The sequence below is a fragment of the Dendropsophus ebraccatus genome, chromosome 4, assembly GCF_027789765.1.
Source record: "Dendropsophus ebraccatus isolate aDenEbr1 chromosome 4, aDenEbr1.pat, whole genome shotgun sequence".
Lineage (NCBI taxonomy): Eukaryota > Metazoa > Chordata > Amphibia > Anura > Hylidae > Dendropsophus > Dendropsophus ebraccatus.
In genome coordinates, this window is record NC_091457.1 from 41,902,157 (window position 1) to 41,927,162 (window position 25,006).

The 25,006-nt window shown below is 40.8% G+C and overlaps 3 protein-coding genes across 8 annotated transcripts in view; 1 reads left to right on the plus strand and 2 right to left on the minus strand.

The window, feature by feature from the left end:
• The window catches only part of TNNT3 (troponin T3, fast skeletal type), a 36,349-nt gene extending 19,732 nt beyond the window's left edge, over nucleotides 1-16,617 (minus strand). Inside the window, exons 1-7 of one of the 3 annotated variants that reach the window (XM_069965658.1) lie at nucleotides 16,513-16,617; nucleotides 14,016-14,051; nucleotides 13,214-13,227; nucleotides 11,069-11,083; nucleotides 8,917-8,931; nucleotides 5,603-5,623; nucleotides 3,504-3,524 (exon numbers count right to left, since the gene is read on the minus strand). In XM_069965658.1, coding sequence (XP_069821759.1) covers nucleotides 3,504-3,524; nucleotides 5,603-5,623; nucleotides 8,917-8,931; nucleotides 11,069-11,083; nucleotides 13,214-13,227; nucleotides 14,016-14,035 — 106 coding nt within the window. In that variant the 5' untranslated portion in view covers nucleotides 14,036-14,051; nucleotides 16,513-16,617. The remainder of the gene's footprint in view (nucleotides 1-3,503; nucleotides 3,525-5,602; nucleotides 5,624-8,916; nucleotides 8,932-11,068; nucleotides 11,084-13,213; nucleotides 13,228-14,015; nucleotides 14,052-16,512) is intronic. The other 2 variants (XM_069965657.1, XM_069965659.1) reach the window with 2 other exon arrangements.
• Nucleotides 16,618-17,688: 1,071 nt separating this feature from the next.
• Nucleotides 17,689-24,413, plus strand: PRR33 (proline rich 33). Of its 2 annotated transcripts, none has more exons than XM_069965661.1 (2): nucleotides 17,689-17,767; nucleotides 22,487-24,413. In XM_069965661.1, the coding sequence occupies exon 2, from the start codon at nucleotides 22,495-22,497 to the stop codon at nucleotides 24,100-24,102; it is 1,608 nt and encodes a 535-aa protein (XP_069821762.1). In that variant the 5' UTR covers nucleotides 17,689-17,767; nucleotides 22,487-22,494; the 3' UTR covers nucleotides 24,103-24,413. The 2 variants fall into 2 exon arrangements, with proteins under 2 accessions (XP_069821762.1, XP_069821763.1); XM_069965662.1 differs by lacking the exon at nucleotides 17,689-17,767 and adding an exon at nucleotides 21,740-21,837.
• Nucleotides 20,363-25,006, minus strand: part of LSP1 (lymphocyte specific protein 1) — a 65,427-nt gene continuing 60,783 nt past the window's right edge. For all 3 annotated transcript variants that reach the window (XM_069965666.1, XM_069965663.1, XM_069965664.1), the window contains one exon: nucleotides 20,363-21,072. The gene's annotated coding sequence lies outside the window, so the exon portion shown is untranslated. The remainder of the gene's footprint in view (nucleotides 21,073-25,006) is intronic.

The following is a 25,006-nucleotide window of genomic DNA, read 5'->3' on the forward strand; positions in this document are numbered from 1 at the left end:
GGAAAAGAAGCAAAAAGATAGGAGAATGGAGCTGCAGGTGGACAGTAAGGACAGCGGAGCTACATGCAAATAGAAAGAAGAGTGGAGTTACAGCCAAGTAGATAGGTACATGGAGATTCGGGCAAAATAGTGGAGCTACAGGCAGATAGGAGAACAGCTACACACAGGTATATAGAGACATGGATCTACAGTACATAGAAGGAAAAGTGACGCTGCAGGCAGATAGATGGGAGAATAAAGCTATAGGCAAATCGAAAGGAGAAAGGAATTACAGACTACAGGAGGATAGCGAGGAGAGATGTAAATGCTGTTACTGATAGACAGATAAAAGAGTGGAGGTGGAGAGATGGAGGTTACCGGCAGGTAGGTGAAGAGAGAAGAGCTACAGGCAAATAGAAATGATAGGAGAGAGGAGCTACAGCCAAGTAGATAGGAGCTACAGCTAAGTAGCTGTAACCACAGGCAAAAAGATGGTAATGTGGAGTTACCAGCAGATAGATAAGAGTGGAGCTACAGGTAGATAGATTGGAGTTACTGACAGATAGGAGAACAGAGCTACAGGCCAATGTAACAAAGAATGGAGGTACAGGAATGGGAGAGTGGAGCTACTGCCAAGAATATAAGTGAATAAAGCTAGAGCCAAGTATATAGGTGAATGAAGCCACAGGCAGATAGATAGGAAAGTGCAGTTACCAGTAGACAGAAAGGAGAGTGGAGCTACAGGTGGAGAGACGACAGGACAGTGGTGCTCACACATATAGAAAAGGCAGTGGAGTTACAAAGGTGAGTTCAGATGCTGTCAGATAGATAGAAGAGTGAAGTTACTTGTCAATAAAAGAGTGAAGCTACAGAAGGATAGATGGGAGAGTAAAGATACAGACAGATGGAAAGGAGAGTGGAGTTACACTCAGGTAGACAGGTGGAAAGAACTAGAGCCAGATAGGTGAGTAGAGCTACAGGTGGGTATATGGAGGAGTAGAGTTACAGGCAAGTAGATAAGTGAACAGACCCACAGGCAGATAGTAGAGGGGAGCTACTAGTGGATAGATAGGAGACAGAAGTTACAGGCAGCTATCAGGGAGAATGGTGCTACATGCAGATAGAGAGTGGAGTTACAGGCAGATAGTGGAGCTAGAGGTGATGGATGATGGGAGTTACAGGCAGGTAGCCAGTAGATAGACGAATAGCGCTACAGGCGAATAGATGATGTAGATGAAGTAGAATTACTGTCTGGTATAGGAGAATAATGTTACAAACTAATATAAACAGGGTAAAGCTACAGGTACAGTGGATAGATGGGAGATCACAGTCGAGAGAATAGAGTGATAAGCTGGTAGGAGAATGGAGCTATAGGCAAAAAGGGAAAATAGAGACACAGTCAGATATATAGCAAAGTAGATGAGGGAAAGGAGCACAGGCAAACAGATAGGAGATGACCAATCGGATAGTGGCATTATGTACAGGTAGATAAGGGAATGGAGCTTCCATTAGATAGACATAGGAGTGAATTGTCAGGCAGGTAGATAGAAGAAAGAAGCTACCAGTGGAATAATAGAAAAGTGGAGCTCCACGCAGGGAGAAGGATACATGCAAGTAGTAAACTTCAGGCAGGTTGATAGAACAACATAGCTGTAGGTGTGGAGATACAGGCAAACATGAAGATAAACCTGCACGCAAATAGTTGAGAGAATGGAAATACAGGCAGATATATATAAGAGTGTGGAGCTACAGACAGATACATAGTGATGCTACAGAAAGGTCGACAGAGTGGAGTTGCAGGAGCTGCAAACTGCTAGAGAGGAAGGTGGAGCTACATGTGGTAGATGGGAGAGCAGATCTGCAGACAAAGAGGTGAGAGGAGTTACAGGTAGGTAGGAGAATAAAGCTACAGGCAGACACATAGGAGAGTGGAGCTGCAGGTAGATACATAGAAGAGCGGAGTTGTACAAACATGGACAGGAAGTTTAATTGGTTAATAGAAGGCCAGGAGAGAAGAGCTGCATGAAGATGTAAAAAATGGAAGGAGATGATGGATAAATAGAAATAGTAATAAAGTACACGGATAAATAGGCTAGTGAAGCTGAAGTTCAATTTAAGCAGATATAAATAGGCCTCGTGAATAAGGGTAAAAGACCTTGGGGCCTATATGGCAGCACACACATACCCTCAAATGTAATGCTTTTATGGCACAATGCTATTGTAATACAGTATGCAATGCAATATTCAATATGGAATCCATATTGCTATATATGAGTGTGCAGGAACTATAGACTTATAGTTCATATTATGGCTCCAAACATCTAAAGTCACGTGCATAAGGCCTAAAGCTGGCCGCACATAGGGGAATAGGTGGATGGGTGCATTAAGTAAGTAGATAAAGGGATGGAGGTGCTACATGTGAATAAATAGTAGGGTGACGCTTAGATAGACAGGTACGGTATAGCTAAGCACAATGGATTGGAAATATTATTTTTAGGATGAATAGCTTAGAAAGTTGTATTTAACGCCCAATGTAAAGTATAGAAGAAAGGAGCTGCACATGGACAGATAGGAGGTGACAGTGATGTAAGAAACAAGCTACAACTATAGAGAATGTGAATGGAACAGAAGAAATATGGGGAAGAGAGAGAGAGACTGAGGAGATATGGAAATGGAAGAGAGACTTTAGGTTAACAAATAAATAGGCTTCATGTCCATAGAACACAGGAAATTAGGCTGTAATAATGGAGGGAAAAAGAAAACCGTGCCACATCTGCAGATCTATCCATCAGTATAATCACAAGGAGAAAGGGAAAGGGGGAAAATATATTTAGTTAATAAAGGGGTGATGAAAATTAAGATGAGGCTTAGCCAAACCTTCTGGAACACACATACCATTGTAGTAGATAGTAAACGTGGTTTAATAATAGTCACATTCTATACAGTCATCCCTATTAACACAATGGTAATAATAAGTCTCTGTTATTGGGAGATGTATACTGTGCCTGGCATGTATCTGAAAGGGACATGAAGGAGGGCACTGCGGGGAGCACCCTGTTAGCAGCTGCTGTCAGTAAAGATGACTGACAGCAGGTAACAGGGCGGTCCTCACTGTGCTCCTCCTTTGTGTCCTCTTCATCTAGATACTAGACACAGAATACAGCTTTATAACTGCAGCTTTACGTTGTATCATTGGGTTCAAAAATTTCAAACCCTTCCCTACTGATGGATTATATTAGTAGCTATAATGCAGCTATAATGTATGTTCCAGTTTCATGGCAGAGGTGGGCAACACCGAGGATCTCAAAGATCGCCTAATATCTTCATATCTAGACCTTAAAACTTTTTTTTTTTTTTTAGCTTTTTTCTACAGGTGCCTTGATGGCATGAACCAGGTTTGTTTCTATAAATCTATGGTTGCCCACCACTGACCAACAGCCTTGGCCCAGCCTACAAAGAGAGATGGAAAGGGAGAGGCTTTTCATCCATTGGGAAGAATTGAAGGGAAAGTGGAAATAAAATACCATCATATTCTTCTCCATGTCCTGTAATTGAAAAGAAATTGTTAGCTTACTTATCTCCTATTCTTCTATATGAGAAAGTAGCTTATGACATCACCCAACCAGTTCTTAAAGCTAGACCATCAGGCTCTTCATGCGCAGAAATCCTGAGTGGATCGGATTGTTCCTGCATGGTTTTGGGTGCTCTTTGTCATCCTCTACAGCAACTTTTCTGAAAACTGAGGCTTCTGGGCAAAAACTGTGCTAAACCTGTACACACTCATAACTGAAGAGCAAACATATGATGATGGATGATCCAATGTGACAAATGCAGCAGCCATGCAATATCAGCAACCAGACAGGCAGAGCACATTACATGTCACTAGGCACAGATGACCAACCATTCTTGCATTCAGAATTGCTAGATAAGATATTTAGCTGTATTGTTCACATCCTTTGGTAGAGGATAGTATTTTCTTGTCCAAGAAACAGAAAAGTCTGCTATGCATCCTGGTTAGAGTTTTTATATACAACGCTCACATACATACATGGATGACATGGAATGAGGAGATGCCGTAAGAGGCCATAGGTGACCACCAGTTGACCAATGAGGGAGGTCAGTTAACGGGTCTTACCTTCCTCCTCAGCCCCCTCATAAACTTCCTCCTCCGGAGCTGCTTCCTCCTCTATTTCAGGTTCTTCTTCTTAAGATGGCAAGGCAACATATTTCAAGCAGTAACGCAAAAGCCATATTGGGGGTATGGGTAGTCAAAGGTTAGAATGCAAGGCAGGTAGAAGAAAGGAGAGAGTGCAACGTGAAAGCCAAGGCATAATAATAGGTAGCATTGTAAGACTAGGCAGACCGTCATTGCTGTCATAAAAGAAAAAGTGCATCGATTGGGCTGCACATTTTTATATTTTCATGCTTATGACCCAGTGCTTTCACACCTACATTTGTTTGCAGTATGTTTCTTTGCCCTGTAGCTCCCTCACCCATTTATCTTTATGGAAAAATGAACTGATCATGACGGAACTAATGACTGTCCCATAGCAATTAAAGGGGCTTTCACACATGTATAAAGGTGTGATCATTGGGGGTCTAACTGCCAGTCATGAGAGCAGAGGCTCCCGAGTGTCACCATCATTGTAGTGAAAGAAGCTACAATCATGCACGTGCACTACTGCCCTATTGAGAAGGGGAACCTGGGAACCTTTGTTATCATGATCACAGGAGGTCCAACCACTGGAACCTCCACTGATCATGCCCCATGACAGTGAATAAAGCTGTGGTCATTCAAGTGCACTATTGCTCCATTCACAAAGGGGCAATTGGGAACCTTCATTCTTGAGATCGATGGTGGTGTCACTAGTCAGACCCCAAGTTATCATGCATTTATTAAGTGTTCTGTGAATAGGTGAAAAATTATGTTAGTGGGGAAATCCCTTTAATAGATAGGATTTATCCACAGACTCATCACAAAAAGTTTATATTAACGAAACCATACTGCAAAAAGATGTGTGTGAAAGTACCCTCAGATGGGCATTTAGTGCAAGTGTTGAACTCACTACACTATGTATACCTGGATCCCACCCTTTCAGTTCTACTGACCCTATTCAGGAGAACCATGGGGGGATGAGCAGTTATGAGTATCAGATGCCCATCTGAAAAGCCCAATGCTGGAAGTCTGCTTCAGTTATCAATGGTAAAACCAAGCCTTACTCCCATCATCATTTGCTTGAAGATGGGAGTGTTTTATACATAGTGATAACTGAATGTACCGTTATTGTTCCAGCATTGTCTACAAGATGCAGATATCATGCCTATAACATGATATGAAGGCCACAGCGTGCCTCATGCAGCACAGATGCCAGCAAGCACGTGTCACCTTGGTGCGGTATATATATACTGTATGAGCATTGGTGGCAGCCAGCAATTGTCACCTGACTGCATTACAATATATGCGTCAGAATCCAGTGTGTGCAGAGGATGCATGGTTGACAATTGAGTCTCGGATTACCCTACATTTATTATGTTTTTAGAACCTTGTTTGGAGATTTGAAGGGAAAATAGGATTTGGGGTCACCTCAGATTTGTTGGAGGGGTTGATGAGCAGATCACATACCTTCTTCATGGTGTTCTTCAACTGTTTTTTAAGGAGGAGAGGAATAGTAGTTAGACAGGAAAAAGAAAGACAAATAGGCTATCAAGACACTAAGCTGCAGCACTAGACAATACATTGGGATGTGGGTCACTACAACATATTCCCTTCATGTGTCTGAGCGCCTAGCCATTATTTAGTATGCATTGCAGCAATGAGCTTAGTGGAGTTTCTTCTCCACACAATTGCACTTTGAACTGAGTTAAATACTTTTTCTGAAAACGTATCGGGGAAGATTTATCAAACTGGTGTAAAGTAGAATTGTCTTAGTTGCCCCTAGCAACCAATCAGATTCCACCTTTCATTTCTCAGAGATTCTTTGAAAAATGAAAGGTGGAATCTGATTGGTTGGTAGGGGCAACTGAGACACTTCTACTTTACACCAGTTTGATAAATCTCCCTTATCATTCTAGTCCTTTGGTTGTGCCTAGTGGTGATGTTTCTTAGGAAGAAAAAAAAATTCCTATCAAAACCCCTTACAGACATTGTGCGCTTTTCAAAGGCCGTCATAGAGATTAGAAAAAAATTGCATCCAATGGGCCGATTTTAGTGGAACTGGCCAACTACATAATGTATATGGGGGTTACTTTCTCTGATGGGACAAACAAGAATCTGCATATAGAATTTCACCTGATCCTTTCCTTCTCCCTATAGACAAGCCACCCCATGTTTGGCTGCAGCTTAAAGGGGTTTTCAAACTTTGGTTTAAAAAAAAAAAAAAATTTAGGCATTCACAAGTAATGGGGTCAAAATTTTATAAAAGCCATATTCACCTCTCCACTTGCTCTGGACTATCTGGCAGTAGTGCCTTGATAACGCCCGTGTACACTCGCTTTTGCACACAAACACTGGGCCTAGTGCCTGGTGTATGGGGACATATTCTTAGCACTTCCACCGGGGTCTCCAGAGCACTAGCAGGGCTTGGCTGGGAGTGAATAGGGTGGGGATTAGAGATGAGCGAACCTCGAGCATGCTCGAGTCCATCCGAACCCGAACTTTCGGCATTTGATTAGTGGTGGCTGCTGAAGTTTGATAAAGCCCTAAGGCTATGTGGAAAACATGGATATAGTCATTGGCTGTATCCATGTTTTCCAGACAACCTTAGAGCTTTATCCAAGTTCAGCAGCCCCAGCTAATCAAATACCGAACGTTCGGGTTCGGATCGACTCGAACCCGAACCTGGTTCGCTCATCTCTAGTGGGGATTATATAGCCTATGTAAAGGCTATGTAGTTAATCATTGCTCATAACAAGCAATAATTTGCCCATGTAAAGGACCCTTAGGCTACGTTCACAGGTAGCAAAAGTGGCGTAATTCCACGGCGAACCTATTCATCTTTCAGCGCGTAGAGAGGAGCCGCACGAGTCTCCCATAGACTGTCATTATGACAGGGAGGCTGGCGGCATTCCGCTGCAGAATTCCACCACTTTTGCTCTGTGTGAACGTAGCCTTACTCTACTCTATCACTATAAAGGTGTACACGCTCAAACCAGCTGGGCAAGCATGTGTATAAGGAAACACTGGATATATATATTCCTGCCAACCGCTTTTAAATCTCAAAGATTTTAGTTCATCTGACAAAAGGACAGCCTTACTGACTACAGTTTTCCCAAAGGTCACCTCTAACATCTTGTTAAAGGGGTTGTCCAGCAAAAATCTTTTTCTTTTAAATCAACTGGTTTCAGAAAATTATCTAGATTTGTAATTTTCTTCTGTTTAAAAATATCCAGTCTTCCCATAATTATCAGCTACTATATGTCCTGCAGGAAATGTTTTATTTTCAGTCTGACACAGTGCTCTCTGCTGACATCTCTGGCCGAGACAGGAACTGTCCAGAGCAGTACAGGTTTTCTGCGGGGATTTGCTCCTGTTCTGGACAGTTCCTGTCTCGGGCAGAGATGTCAGCAGAGAGCACTGTGTTAGACTGAAAAGAAAACATTTCCTGCAGGACATACAGCAGCTGATAAATATGAGAAGACTGGAGTTTTTTAATAAGTAAATTACAAATCTATGTTACTTTCTTAAAGGGAATCCGTCAGCTCCCGGGCACTACCTAAGGTGGTGACAGTGTGCTGTAGCTGGCAGCCCCCAGTGAGAATGTTGCCTTTTTGGTAATTTTCCGTGCAGCGGATTATGTACAATCTTATGTCTCCTACTGTCACAGAGCTGTTGTTCGTGCCACACTTGTCATGCATCCTCCTCCCTCTTCATGCATAATCAATGCTGCCCAGCCTCCTGCTCGCTCAGCTGTCAGATGATTGCAGATCAGTTCTTTGTAGGCAGGTTATGTCTGAAAGAATCTTTCTTCCGTAATGTGTTGGAGCTGTGGTCTAGGGGTAACTCACCTGTCTAGAGACCTGACAGCAGTTCATTCTCTGGTTTGAATACCCTGATGGAAATTAAATAGATGTCTTTTTTTCCTCATAATTGTATCATTTTTAAGGCTATGTTTACACAGTGCTTTTGCTCAGTATTTTGGTCAGTATTTTGCAACCAAAACCAGAAGTGGATTGAAAACACTGAAAGGCTATGGTCACACACTGTTGAAATTGAGTGGATGGCTGTCATTTAATGGCAAATAATTACAGTTTTTTTTAAAACAATGTCCAATATTTGCCATTAAATGACGGCCATCTGCTAAATTTTTTACAGTGTGAGAACATAGCCTTTCTGTGTTCTCAATCCACTCCTGGTTTTGGTTGCAAAGTACCGACCAAAATACTGAGCAAAAATACTGTGTGAACATAGCCTTAAAAATGATACAATAATGAGAAGAAAAAAAAAGACCTCTATCTAATTTCCATCAGGGGATTCGAACCAGAGAATGAACTGCTGTCAGGTCTCTAGACAGGAGAGTTACCCCTAGAGCACAGCTCCAACACATTAGGGAGGAGAGATTCTTTCAGAGATAAACTGCCTACAGAGGACTGATCTGCAATCTGACAGCTGAGCGAGCAGGAGGCCGGGCAGCATTGATTATACATGAAGAGGAAGGAGGATGCATGACAATTGTGGCACGAACAACTGCTCTGTGACAGTAGGAGACATAAAATTGTACATAATCCACTGCACGGAAAATTACCAAAAAGGCACCATGCTTACTGGGGGACTGCCAGCTACAGCACACTGTCAGCACCTTAGGTAGTGCCCAAGAGCTAACGGATTCACTTAAAACCAGTTGATTTGAAATAAAAAGATTTTTGCTGGATAACCCCTTTAATAGCATTTATTCTGAGCAGGTGTCAATGTATAGTAGTAACCAGGAGACTAACACATACCTTCTTGGGCTTCTTCTGCCAGACATTATACCAATGTGGCAAGAGCAAGGAGAGGAGGCAAGAAAACAAACAAAGCAGAACATGTTAGCACATAGCAAGGACCTGTAGTCGCAGCTGCAATCTTGTGACTCCAATGGATGGAAGCACTGTACCAATATGAAATGTAAAGCACTACAAACAAAATAATGGTAAATGACAAATGATCTTTCCTCCAGCACATCCATGTGAATGTACAGAGAGCTGATTCCATATGGTAACATGCACTCATGAGTTCTTCCATTGAACATGGTCATTGTATTATTGTGATCTCTTGTTATCGGATACAAATGGAAATGTTGGTGTTATGGGAAATGTCACTGGAGGTAAAACATCATGCTTTATAAATCCTCAGTTCCTCCCAACGTCATAATGCTCTTTTAGACTCTGATGGCAGAAGGTTTCTCTTCTTAAAGGGGAAATCCACCCAGAAGTGATCTTGTGGCATGTCATTGAGATATCAGGGGAGCTAACAATGGTCTATTCAGAGCTTCACCGATTCACTGAACTGTGGAGCAGTGAGCTGCATTCAGCAGAGCTCAGTCATTTCCATCATAGGAATTTACCGACAAAACGTCCGAAACAAATGACCATTCTAGTCTATGAGATGTTACTTGGAATAATTAATCAGTGATTCCAAGGAAATCTAAACGGCTTCAAAAGGCTCTGTAGAGCATTGTAGCTTATTTACTATGGACATCAGTGGTGGTTACAGGCTATGAATGGGATTTTCAGACTTTTACATGTAATAAATAAAATTTTTGACTGGATTTCTCTTATTTTATGTTAATATTTTTCCAATTTAAAGGAGAAGTCCGGCGAAGTCCCCCCCCAAAAAAAAAAGTTATACAAATTACCAATATACACTTATTATGGAAAATGCACATACTGCATCAAGGCTTCACTTCCTGGATAAAATGGTGATGTCACGACCCGACTCCCAGAGCTGTGCGGGCTGTGGCTGCTGGAGAGGATGATGGCAAGGGGACACTGAGGGACACAGAGCACTGGAGGGACACTGAGCATCCCCCTGCCATCATCCTCTCCAGCAGCCACAGCCCGCACAGCTCTGGGAGTCGGGTCGTGACATCACCATTTTACTTAGGAAGTCAAGCCTTCATGCAGTAGTAAGTGCAGGGAAAGAAGCACTTTATAAGCATTTCCCGTAATAAGTGTATATTGGTAATTTGTATAACTTTGGGGGAAGGGGGGGGGGGATACAATATTTTAATAAAAAATTTCGCTGGACTTCACCTTTAAGGAGTAATTAGATCTTAATATCTTTAGGACTGATAGAAGAAAATTGATAGAAGTGGCTGCATTGTTTAATTCTATGATCCCAATGAGTATTTCAATGCGTAAATGCTATGAATTACAGCACAATATTTTATATCCACCATAATAAGACTACTTTCACACTGTGTTTTTTGGGGCTCCTCCGTAATCTCCATTAAGGACTGCCCATCAGCAACTTGTCACAATGGCAAACCAAACCTTAGAGCCCAACATGTTTGCTGTATGGATGGTAGGAGATGCAGAACACAGGTTAGCTCCATTAAGATGGGACTAATTTCAATCCTAAAATTCATTCCAACAATCCTATATCTAATAGAGCAGTCATAAACAGTCCACGTAAAATTACAGCTGAACAGTCCTGAATATTCTATTTCTTCCTGGATTCTCTTCTTGGATAGATGCTGAATGTGACACACATACATATACTATGCGACCATATAGTGCAATATAACTATTGAATCATTCTGAATATTGGTAAACAACATTGTGGGGTAAAAGACTAAAACCCCAACATGACATTACGACAGCTGTTGAGGGGGAGTGAGGATTTCATGGGGTAAAGTACACAGCACGTCACAAATAGGACTAAAGTCTACGTTGGAGATAGAAAGGTGTATATATGTTAATAGGACTAAATCATCTACTGTATGTACCCCTTCATTGCAGAGCCGTATTGCAATATAAACCATATATAATCTGTTGTAAACAATGTTTTGACCTGAAGGGGTCAGTACAGTAGCAATACGGTAGAGAATGAGTGTTACAGGGTTAGGGCTTAGTGGTCAGGGATGTGAGGAGGAGGATGAGTTCACCCATTTACCTTCTTCGTACTCTTCTGTTTGTGTGCGGATATAAAAGAAAATAAAAAGTCACTTAAACAAGGACAAACACAACATGCGTAGCTATTCCAGTGACTAACATCACATCGGGTATACAGCATGGAAAAACATAGCGACATAAGAACATAACTAAAGAACAAGAAGAGGAACATAGAATAGCTCTTGCCACATAAGAGGAATTAAACTAATGTGCAGGTTTCACAATATATATATATAAAGGTCACAAAAACCCATCGCTACAGTTTAGGACCCTCATTTATTACCAGGAGGGGAGACACTAGCTTTGGAGGACCTACAATTCCTGTGCATTAAACAAACAGCTCATATGACCTATAATGGAAACTGTCATACTTATGCTTCCCCTGTGGTGGCGCTGCAGGGAGATTAAACACTTGATGCCACTGATCATAGCTGATCACTCTATATCCAAGCCCTGGTATACCCAGAGACTCTTGTAGCAGAAAGTGGACAACCCCTTTAACTATTTTCAATATAGTGATGAGATGACCAGTTCCAGTTGGACATATATAGGCCATCTTTTAAAACTAATGATGATGTCACTGTGTGTGACTGATAGAGTGACATCATGATATACAGTATACAGTACTATACACAGAATAAGTAAGACAGCACAAATACATTATGCCATTGCCACTACATTCTAGTAGATCAGTAGGCTATTTGGCTGTAGGTTTCATATAGCTAATATATTTAGTTTAATTCCTCTTGGAAACAGGGACAATATTTATTTCATTCCACAGAAAATCCAGTTGACTTTATGGAATCTCATTGGAAAGAAAGATCCTCCGCTGCACTTGGAACCTATGTAAACTTCAACAATGGGTATTTAACACACAGACCAGCAGGTGGCAGTGGGGATCCTGTTAGTAAGAGCGAGTTTTAGAGCAGATGAAGGAAACTATAAGCTGCAAGTTTAGAATAAATGACCGCAGACGTCTTTTATAGTCCCGTACACTGATGATCTTGCTAGGAATAAAAAGTTATTGGTCATCAGAAGACGAAAGTACACATATTAATGGCACGAGAATAGAAGGGATAAGCGTCTATTAGTCAATGATGGGATCAATCTGGTTATCTGAGATGGGAAAAGAAGAGTAGAATACGGACGTGCGAGGAATGGAGGAAAGTATGAAGGACAAGAGATGGGAGCAGAGATTAGGTTATCCTCTGAGCACAGAAGGTCATAGGGCAAATTAAATCAAACATACAGATGTTGCAGAGCTGTGCTTGTCAACAATCTGTTCCTTTAGGGTGCGTTCACACCTACAGGATCCGCAGCAGATTTGATGGTGCAGATTTGATGCTGTGTTCAGTTAAGTAAATGAAATCTGCGGATCTGCGGTAAGTGTGAACGTACCCTGCGGCACTCCGCCTGCTTCAAGACTACAACTCCCAGCGTCATGGCATGATGGAAGTTGTAGTTCTGCACCATCAGGTTTAGTAACACTGCTTTAGTACATGTAATAATTCTCTACGTTAAGTGTGCAGTAGGTGATATTATAAGCAGATTGCAAAGTATGAAGCGAGGCAATGATAATAGGAGATTATTGTATGGGAGCAGGCAAATGCATAGTAGAAAGGAAAGCAGAGGTATTATCTACAGTAACCAATCGGATTCCGCCTCACTCTAATACAGGGATCTAATAAAGCAATTGTTTTAATACATAACCTATTAGAGTATTCACAGACATCTGAGCGTGGTCACTCATTTATACACATGTCTGGGAATCTTTAACATTAACACATAGAAATTATTCCTAAATTCTGACTACAGTATAGTGACGTAGCAGTGACAATAAAATAAATTCTGCGCCTCCACCCAAAATGGCTGAGTACCATTAAAAAATATCATCCACATCCTCTACCCAACTTATCTATTTGTACCCTTAATCAATAAGCCAGAAAGTATTTGAGCTGCAATACCTGAAACAGCCCATAGACAAGAGTGGCGCTGTTTATGGTAAGGAAAAGTAAAAATGAAAAAACTTTTTGCCTCATCTCATAAACCCATTTTATTTTTATCCTTAATAAAAGTCTTCATCCATTTTGGGTGCGGTAGATAATGATATTATATATGAAGTAATGGAGTTAAATATTGTACTCACCCTCCACCTGCTCACTGACAGATGCCAGAAAAGAGGGAGATCATGGAGAAAAGGAGAAAAAAAGAATATCAGTTAATTCACAACCCACTATTTTCTGTTTATTTTGTATCATTATGACCCATGTGTCCCTAATAATGGGAACTGAATCTCCTATAGGTTCTCATGGCAAATACTCCTGAGCTTTCTATAGGAACAAATAGTAACTACTACAAAGGGGAGAGAGGCTGAAGGTGAAACTAATGTGCTCATCAAATTATTTATCAGGTTTGTATATAGACTAGAGATGAGCGAACCGGGTTCGGGTTCGAGTCTATCCGAACCCGAACGATCGGCATTTGATTAGCTGGGGCTGCTGAGCTTGGATAAATTTCTAAGGTTGTCTGGAAAACATGGATACAGCCAATGACTATATCCATGTTTTCCACATAGCCTTAGGGCTTTATCCAAGTTCAGCAGCCACCGCTAATCAAATGCCGAAAGTTCGGCTCATCTCTAATATAGACCCATACATTTCCATCAAGCCTATATGATGTAGATAGATAGATAAGCAATTCACAAGTATAGATGATAAAGTGATGTAAGTATAAATGATATATCTGATACAGTGGTTGGTTTCTATGGTATTAGAATTATCTACATATCTATGTATTGTTTCCATAAAGTGTGTGCTATAAAACAATAATTACAATTGATGCTTAAGTCTTATACAAACACTATGGTAAGTATGCTTTATGTATATAAGAAAACATCAATTGGTAATAGGTTCGGAGAAGAACTGAGGCCCCATCCTCTGGATACTTACACGTCTTCTGTGTCAGACATGGTGGCTTTTGGTCGACTGAAAAAAGATATAGAATAAGGACAGTGAGCTTAAATACATAGCTATGAGGCAGATAGATAGATAGATAGATGATAGATTTTATAGCAATAAATAGCGGATTATTATTATTATTTATTATTATTTTTATTTATTTATTTATTTTTAAAGCGCCTTTGATTCCAGAGCGCTATATGGGATTTATTATTAGATACTTAACTAATGTAATGACAGATAAATAAATGTTATATAGATAGATTCATGGATAATGTAGGACTTAAATATTTGATACTGAGATACTGTAAGGATAGATAGATAGATAGATAGATCTTGCACGATATGGCTTTGCATTTAATGGAAACTATAACATATAAATAAATAAATATATATATATAATGTCCCTTAGTGACCAGAACACCAAAAAAGTCTCAAATGGCTTTTATGCACATGGCCCAAGTATATGACCATAAGACTTTTTGTATATAAACCACACTATGGTATATTGATGATGGATGATATAGACCTCCATGTACATATACCGGTACTATATCCATATGACAGCATCCTATGTCACTGTGTACCTTATAAACCACACACATCAGGTGTAACATTTACTCATTTTTGTAATACAGTTCTTGATTTTGGTTTTGCCATTCACCATAATCCATGATTATATTTGTAGTTAAGTAGAAGACAAGATGGCAATGTGACTCCATGGCTTAATTTAGGCTTCCACCCTGTAAGGAAAACTTGGGAAGCCAGCAGTGCTGCCTGCGTGACTCAGATGTTACATGAGACGGTGAGGAGAGGCGGGCCGGGACCAGGCAGGAGACAACTGGGCATTCTTGTCTATTTTAGGACCCCTGGGAATGTCCTTTAAAGGTGACTTGGACCTGAGAGAAGAGCCATTTCTGAGACATTTTACAGCCAGGATTTTGTTTTCCTTTGGGTTGGCCAAGTTTAGAAGCATTTGCTTCAAGGCAGATCCATGCACAGAGAAGCCCCCCACTGTCAGCAGTATCTGAAGAAGTGTGGCGTACAGTATATCAGTGTGCCTCTTGTGCTTGGTGTCTCATCCTTTTCCCCTTAGATAAGATAAACTGATGTTTAAGTGTAAGTTCACACATGACAGATTTGTTGCCGAAGTGTCTGCAACCCACAATGAGTTTCATCTGAATGGGGATGCAGAAGCCACAACTCTGTCATGTGTGAATTTACCCTAAGGATGCCAAAACATCTATAGGCCTGAAGACCCTTCCTGCCAGTCTGACGCCTCTCAGGGCCTTCACACCAATGACAGCTGCCACCAATTACTACAGTCAACCTGTTCTCCATACATCAACCTCTCAGCTCCAGGTCACATACAGTAACTAGCTGCCTCATTCCTAGACAACAAATATAGAATGTAATGACAAACAATAGCACCTGTCCTGTGTAGACAAACTGCTACTGTATAATATATATATATGTCCCCCTGTGACATTGTATAATATATATATATATATATATATATATATATATATATATATAATGTCACAGGGGGACTATATAAATGATACACATGTCCATGACCCCAGGACTAAACAGCAATTTTTCCTTTACTTTTGATCATAAGATAGAGGGAGAAACTGATAGATAGATAGATAGATAGATAGATAGATAGATAGAGATGAACAATGAAGATGGACTATAAATAGGTAGATAAATATTAAGGATGGAAAATAATAGTAGATAGATAGGAGATAGATAGATAGATAGATAGATAGATAGATAGATAGATAGATAGATAGATAGATAGATAGATAGATATGGGTACATGCTGCCAAGGCCTTGACTCCTGATCTTATAGTGAATATTAAATTAAATACATCTGAAACATTCTAATAAAAAAATCCTGACTTTTACTTATCCATATAGTATAATTTTGACCCTTTCTTCACTTAAATTATAGACAGACAGACATCGTCATAAGGTTTAGAAACTGGATCTAGGTCATTGGCTATGATAGAACAGGTCAGGATAGTCACCCTCTGCAGCACTCTCAGGTGGCACACAGCACAATGCTGGCCCACTGCCAGGGTCACATTAATACCATCAGTCATGCCATTCTCTGGCTTAGCCTGGATTCCTGCTCTCTGTAGTTCTGTGCAGAACAATGCCAAGGGATTACATGTGGGATCCTACTAATAAAGTCAGGTATTACTAGGTCATTCTCTTCAAGTCTTTGCTTTCCTATATGATCAGTTGTCTGTATAAGTTTCCAGGCTATGACTAGTAAGTTTTACCATTTTCTCTTCTTCTTTTTCTATATATACACATTCATCTATATATACACATCTGCTTATAAGTAGCATATCAGTGCAGGAAGCATTACAAGGCCCCAATAAACTGTGTAGTGCTTTGAATATTGTCTCCCCAGTCTTTATACTAGTGATCCTATGGTTAGGGGGTATCCTTCAAGCCCCCCTCACCCTTCTCTTACCTGAGGCAGGAGAGCAGAGAGCAGCACTGGGGGTCGGAGCAGTTGTGAGACTTTTCAATCACCCCCCGGCCTGGTTATGTCTTGCAATTATACCGAAATGTGATCTGCACCCCAACAGGATTGGACACTCTCTGTGGGGGTGAGGAGTGGCAGGCACGAGGGGCAGGCCAAGTGTAGGAACAGCTGCCTAACACAGGTTATAGGGGAGGGGGCACACTGGGCCTTAAGCTCAACTTACTCACTAATTATAGACCAAGCAGGACAGCAGAATTTGGAGATATTCCCTTGTGTGTGTCTGGGTGGGGGGCGCTCTTAAAATAAGAAGACCACCTTCATGGTGTGAGGAGGGGGCAGCACACAGGCCTTTATTTGTAGCTGCATTCCATCATTAGAATGTACAATAAAAGTACACAAGAACAGGACATACAATCATGGAAATATCATACAGTTGTAACAGGACGTTTGGTATATGGAGTATGAGTACTGATCAGATATGTTGATACGTAATATCTGCCTTCTTGGGTATCAATAAAAATCTATTGTGCCCCAATATGTCTTAGTACTAATGCCGTTTCTTATATCTTTCTCCTAAATGTAAATGTGCTTTATAGGGTGATGATCCTACGGGAGAATAATCATTTGCCCCTTTTTCATCTGTTTCTCCAATCTTTCATTTTTGCCCTCAGTTCCACGATATTTCTCATATTGTCATGCAATATATGATGGATTTGCACATTTTAATGCACTTTTGCACGTTTTTTTTTTTTTTTTTAAAGCTGTATGTAAAAATTCTGTCTAAGTGAAACCATGCCCCCCTTTTTTGGCCAAAAATCTATAATATTCACACTTCCTCTTTTGTAATACAGGAAATAATATTTGTGAATATTATTGCTCATTTATTTTGTTCCCTAATAATATTTAAAGTTATAAAATCAAAACAATCTCCATAATATATACAGCTACATATTATACACCTATGTGGAGCTCTAGCTCTTGGCACTGATTTCTAAGAAATATACATTTGGCATTGTCACATATCGGAGGTGATCTGTGAAATATTCTGGACAGTAGGGGGGGCCAGAGTCCCATTTAAAACAGTGGGTGTTCCCCTCCCCTTGACCTTTCCTGGGCCCCCCTTCTTCCCCCCACGTTCTGAGTTTTGCTGCTCCAGGTATGGGGGTGGTTTTCTTCTAGTCTCAGACGGAAGAAGGGAGCTGGCCACAGCTGCTGGACACCTGCTAGCGTCTTACAACAGGTAAATGAATAAAAAAAAGGGGGGTGCAGCTCTCGTGTAAAAATGGGGAATTAATAATCTTAGCAAATAGAACTCGAAAATCTTAATATTATAGTGCAAGATTAATGCAATTATTATAGTGCATGCAGCTTGTGCAGGAAGATGAAGTAAAATGCTGCGCAGCACTGAACAGGTTAATATATATAATATATATGTGTGTGTGTGTGTGTGTGTGTAATATATATATTATATATATATATTATCACATACAATAACAATTGTGTTTGTCATTTATCACAATATCAGTTATCTAAGACTAAAGTATCCTCTTTACTCCCATGGAGTTAAAATATAAAACCAGTTCTGCAACTATTAGTTATAGTCTGCACCAGTGTATGGTATAGTAGTGTTGGTTTGTGTTAATCCCACAGATTATCAGCCATTGCATTAACACCGATGTCATGTCAGTATACATTCCTGCCTGTATAATTATAGATTATTTGACATTCCAGATATTAAACGGACTTAAAAATTTTAGGTTTTTACTATTTCTCCTCCGTAGGGTCTAATCCACATCAGCTTCTTAGATTTGGCTATCACCTAATATCCCTGGCTGGGAACTGTTGGCATCACAGGAGGCCACACCGGTCTTGTCCAATCAGGGGCCTCACTGGTCCAGTGCCCATAGGTCTCGGTCCTATTTTCATGTCTCTTAACATAGAAGACAGGGATTGAGTTACAGTGTGCTAATCTATTTAATGCCCCATGGGATGTGCCGTCTAATGTTTCACTCTGCAGCTATATATATTACTATGAATCTTTGAAATTTGCCTAATTAAAAGATGCAACATTTCAGGATGGATCATTATTTTTTTTTTTGAGTAGATATAATTTTTTATAAAATATACTTTAAAGAGGTACTCCAGCAAAATAATTTTTTTTTTCTTTCAAATCAACTGGTTTCAGTCTTCCCATAGAAATCAGCTGCTGTATGTCCTGCAAGAATTTATGTTTTCTTTTGAGTCTGACACAGTGACGTGTGTCCAAGACCGGAACTGTCCAGAGCAGCAGCAAATCCCCATAGATAACCTTTCCTGCTCTGGACAGTTCCTGTCTCGGCCAGAGGTGGCAGCAGAGAGCACGATGTCAGACTAAAAGGAATACACCACTTCCTGCAGGACATGCAGCAGCTGATAGGTATGGGAAGACTTGAGATTTTTAAACAGAAGTAAAATACAACAAATCTATAATATAACTATGTATGTGAAACCAGTTGATTTGAAAGAAAAAGATTTTCGCTGAATAATCCCTTTAAAGGGAATCTGTCGCATTTAAAATTCAATCTAATTTGCAGGTACCATGTTGTAGAACAGGAGGAGCTGAGCAGATTGACCCAGTGAAACTTTTCATTTTACTTATTTATGTTTCTACATTTGCCTTAAGAGTCCAATGAGCAGTCCTATTCTGTGATTGACAGCTATCGCCATATGTTCAATGATGGAATCTGTCAGTTACAGAGTAGAACCGCCCACTTGACTCCTAAGCCCAGAATGAGATGTAAATGAACAAATGACAACTTACTCTGGCATTGTTATAACAAAACTGGATATTAATATGCTTGGTTCTTCCTTCTCCTACACCCTGCAGCAAAATTGTGCTGTATTTTCAATGTGGCAGACTTCCTTTAAAATGTCTAACTAAATTTGATTTAAAAAACAAAATGAATAGCAGTCACAAAATTATATTTTTTCTATTTTCTTTGTTTTTTTTATACCTCTTAATGGAAAAGTTTAATAATAACCATTGGGGAACCCACAAGGCTGGTCACCCCTCTTGTTCATTTTTCCACTCTGCCTATGTATGTTGTTATGACACTAGGAAAGATTGCAACCATATTAATTGGCTGAATTGAATATTGTGGAGCACCATTGTGTCTAGTAAGACACCATGGTTGAGCGCCATTGGTGTCCAGCATGATTATAAAGGATTCTGCAGTGCAATTATCTTTTCTGTTCCTATAAGAAAACAGTAAACTGAAAATATTACTGCACATGTAAACCTAGCAATAAGGGGGACCCCTCCATTGTTGATTGGCAGGGGTCCTAAAGGTTGGATGCCCACTGATCAAACTTTTACAACTTATTCTAAGCTTAGGCCATCTATACTAAAACCCTGGAGAACCCTTACTTTATGATGGTCTGCAGAAGAAACCTATTATAAGTGAAAGGGATCTGTTAGATCAGTTGAGTAAACTTCAATAAAAATGAAAAGGGTTATTCAGCATAAGAGAAACATGGCTGCTTTCTTCCAGAAACAGCGCCACTCTCGTTCTCAGTTTGTGTGTTGTATTGCAGCTCGGTTCTAATGACGAGAACGAAGTCGAGTTGTAATACCACACTTAGCCTGAAGACAGTAGTGGCATTGTTTGTGCATCATATTCAAACTCCCATTTAAAGGCCCTTTAGAAAATGAAAGCAGAAACCTGATTGGTTGTAACAACAACAGCAACCAATCAGATTCTGGATTTCTTTTTATAGGCCCATGAAAACAACTTGATTGGTTGCTATGGGTAACTGCACATTAACACCACATGTAGTAAATAAAACATACACAATATTACATATATTTCTGTATTTTATTTATAAAGCATAAAAAGTTGTTAGAAAAGATCAACAGGGATCGGGCGATTTTTGAGGAGAATTATTAAAACTGTCTAAAAGAGAAACTGTCTTTGTTGCCCACAGCAACCAATCAGTTGCTAAGGGCAACAAAGACAGGTTTACTATTAGGCAATCGTTTTTTTTATTCTTTGCTGTCGGTAAGAGGACTGTATACTGTGCTATACATTGTGATGTTGTGCCTAAGTCCAGTTTGTACCAGCAAATATGGACCCAATGATCACTTATTGGTTCTTACGGTGTTGCAATAAATCAGAAGGCAGAAAATTCAATATCCGGAAAGCTAAAGCAGCATTTTCAAAAGGGAAATAAGAAAAATTGACATCTGAAGCTACTAGATCAAAAAGTAACCATCTGTGGGCCTCAAGCACAGACCATAGGGATCCTGTCTGAACTAAGGCTCAGCAGTCCTTTACATAGGACTTTAGCACTGAGCTCAGTACTTAGGCACAATGGTTTGTGAAGCTAGTTCTCCAGAGCGGAGCTGTGTCGTGACTTGTAGCACTTTAATACATAGCTCCAAAAGAACACAGGGCGAAAGCTCAAAGGGTGGAGTCGATGCATTCAGACTGAAAGAAGGCAGCAGGACTCCATAGTTCAGCATTAGATAGATGGGTTTTGCTCCTTCTGTAATTTTCATCCAGGGTTCTAGAAAGGAATTAGAAAGGAAGATGTTATGTACAGTTCACTTATACTGATCTATTGGTAAAAGAACACAACACTAGGGTTGTAGGGAGAAGTGCATGGCAAAGGGTGTTTCTCTATGGGCCATATACCTCCCCTTCAGTCCCTGCACTGAGTGTAAAAAAGTATTCTGTTTTGCACTATAAAAATTAAAGGGGTGGAGTCACAAAGGTAAAATCAGATGTGTACCATATGTACAATGTACATCACTGTACCATTTTTCTTCCCCATGGATCTTTTCACTTCCTGGTTCCCTCCCTGAACTATGGTCCTGCTGTTGCCATGCAACAGTGCAGACTAGAGATGAGCAAACCTGGAGCATGCTCGAGTCCATCCGAACCCAAACTTTTGGCATTTGATTAGCGGTGGCTGCTGAAGTTGGATAAAGCCCTAAGGCTATGTGGAAAACATGGATATAGTCATTGGCTGTATCCATGTTTCCCACATAGCCTTAGAGCTTTATCCAAGTTCAGCAGCCCCCGCTAATCAAATGCTGAAGGATCGGATTTGGATCGACTCGAACCCGAACCCGGTTCGCTCATCACTAGTGCAGCCACTTTCTTACAATCCCCCTTGCTGGCATTTGAAATGAAAACCAACTGCCAGTACTAATGGGACAGATCAGGTGACTGTGATTAAACTGAGCACGAGTGACCCAAGCTAGTGGATGCCTGGCAGGCCGTAACCAAGGGCAACAGGTTGTCAAACAAAGCAGGCCATGGGGGATTAGTGAGTCTATAGCTTTCAAACGATACACTTTAAGAAATGCTTGTGCATTAAAAAAAAGATTTCATTAAGCGCATATACTAGTTAAATTCACATATTAATCTTTTCATAAGACCTTATGGGCTCCACTGCACTGACTCCACTGGTGGGGTCCTTTTTTTATTCTACCGCCTGGTTCCCATAATCTGCTCTGTTTTCTAAATATGCAAAGAAGGCTGCTCAGTGCACTGGAGGCAGGCCCAGCGCCCCCATTGCACCGATATCCCCTACTCTGGGTGATACACTGAGGAAGAGCCAGTCCTAAAGGACCACAGAAGCAGAATCCGTGCAGTGGCGTCCATAAGGCCATATGAAAAGCTTAATATGTGGATTAAATTGGTACATTCACTTTAACGTAATGCATCAGCATAGACCATGTTTACGTTGTGACACAAACCCCTTTAAGTAAAGGTCCTATCACTGTATGCTTGCAATGCTTAAGTGCTTAGTGTAAGAGCTCTATTACACGGGGTGCTTATTTTAGCAGGTTAAAAAAAAATATTGTTCATCAGTCAGACAGCTTCCATGTAAATCCAGTCTTATAGTACCACCTTAAAGATATATTGGATAAAACTTAAAGAAACAGACACTTTCTGTCATTTTATCCCATCAGGTTCCATCATGCTGCTTACAGTGACCCCACTGGAGGATCCAGGCCCTCCGTCCCCTGTTCCTCCACCGACTCCCCCAAAGCCACGTAAAGACAATGCAAAACTTCAGCGCCTCCTACGGAAAGCTGCAAAGAGAAGTGTCCAAGCTTCTCCAACATTGACCTCAAAATCCTACCGTTCAACTCTCTCTCCTGTCAGTGAAGGTGACTTGGAAAATCTAGAACCTGCAACTTCCCAGAAAAACAAAAAGCCTCCTCCTCTTAACCTGCCACCACGATTTCAGATGAAGGGAGTAACCCATCGTGCTCCATCTCCCTACCCCAAACAGAAGTTCACCTTTACTGTAAGTGAGCAACAAAGCCTCAGCCAGTATCTGAGTCCAAGCCCCGTTCCAGATGCCCCATCACCTCAACCTTTTAGATGTAGCTCCCCTAATATTCAGTTCCTTTATCCACAAGGAGGTAACACCCCTGATCGTTTATCACCAAGGGTCATTGCCAACAGCAGTCCAAGACCTTGCACACCACAAACCATAGAAACATCTCCAAAACAGCCACCTGTGCCTCAGCTACAAGTCTTACCTTCCCCTGCTATAGTCATACATGAGGCACATGGAAACGACGGAGAACCTCTTTCCTCAAATAAAAATGAGACTGTGAATAAAACACAAATTGATGGACTTTCCACACCAAAATGCGAGGACACTAAATTACCAGCAGGTTCTAGCTTTCACATATCTATACCCGATCAGCAGGAGCTCACATTCAAACCCAGTGCTAGTTGTAGTTTACAAAATGAACCTACAAAGCTGGTGTCTACATTGACACCTTCAAAGGTGACAGATAAAGAGATTGTTCATGATATTTCTAAGGTTGTTGAGATTCCAAACATTGTGTCAACTAACAGCTTGAGAACAACAAGTGTGAATCAGGCCCTACCTACAGGCACAGTTAAACAGCCAGAAATCACTGTTACAACAGTGTCCGTCGAAGTTACCATTTCTCCCAAATCAACTGGGACTACCCCTGTAACCTCAAGTACAGACAAGTTAGACATGGTTCCCAAGACAGAGCAGACAACCATCTTGAAACCACCAGAGAAACCTAAGCCACCTAGGAAGAAGCCAGGTGGAGGATGGGCAAGACTTGTCAAGCACCTTGTGGTTGAGCCAGAAGAGATAACATTTCCTGAGCCACAAAAAACAGAGGACAAAACTGAGAAATCAGTAGGGGAGAAAAAAGCCGCTACTGAAGGGACTCCACAAAGCAAAACAAATCGCGCCAACAAGATGTGGGATGCTTTACTGTACCATATGGCCACAGCAAATAAGGAGCAAGAGAAGCCTGGGTCAACACCTGGGTCAACAGCTCCCCCACAACTTCCTTTTTTCCGCTCCCGTTTACCCCTTCTCCTGCATAGGCCTAGGTTTGATGCCAGAAAGCTAAAAGAAGCGGCATCACGGCCCCTACGTAGAGTGACCGCATTCTTCCACAGGAGAGTTGCAGAGAAAGAAACGTCAAGTAGTTTTAACAGGACAGCATCTGGGTGGAGCATACATGGGGAGGAGGCAAAGCAAGAGGATGAGAAGAAAGCAGTGGATGGTGATATGAAACAGTGAGAAAAGATCATCCTTATGACAACCCCTGACCCTCTGCATGCCCAATGTCCTCCATATAAATGATGTTCTACCCAAGCTCTTTTGTATTTCTGTACTATTTTATGTTATGTTATTGCTGTGACTGTGTATTGGTTCCCGCATTATGTGCATATTAACAGTTCACTTTCTCTGGCATGGCTGGTTCTACTAAAAATATTAACAAGTACGGTACAAAAAGATACTGTAAGAAGGTGTGAAAAGTGCACATCAGTCAGTAGGAGAAACAGCCTATATTTCAGTATATTTTATATAGAGAAGGAAGAAAATGAAGACCAAGTGCTTGGAGTCTGTATAGAAGTAAATTGAAACTATACAGCTTCCTAGTACAGAGCTAGAGGGCCTCCATGTACTGCCATACTGGCTCCGTCAGGTGTAATAAGTATGGAGCTACATACAGCATCTTGTGAAGTATGACACAATTTTTTGGGAGATCCATGCAGAGTCCAACAGAATCTATGAAGAGGTATGAAGGTACAGTAAAGGCTCCATGCACTACCTAAGGGTTCCTATTTTGGTTCCAAGTAAACAGCCATACTTTGGTGCATGAGGCATAAGGTCAACAACTTAGCTGGATATTATAACTAAAATGGTGCAGCTGGTATAACATTATGATTTTGAAAAATAAATCAGATTATTAGTTGAGAAGGTGACCATGTGTGCTAACCATCAGGCTATTTTCTTGGTCATCTCCTTGCATTAATATGGTACAACTGCATTTGACGTATGTAGGGCAAGCTATAAAGGCATAGTTAAGGCAACAATTATTTAGGAAGTACACATTAGAGATGAGCGCAACTCAAGCATGCTTAGGTCCGTCTGAACCCAGACGTGGGGCATTTGATTAGCGGTGGCTGCAGAAGTTGGA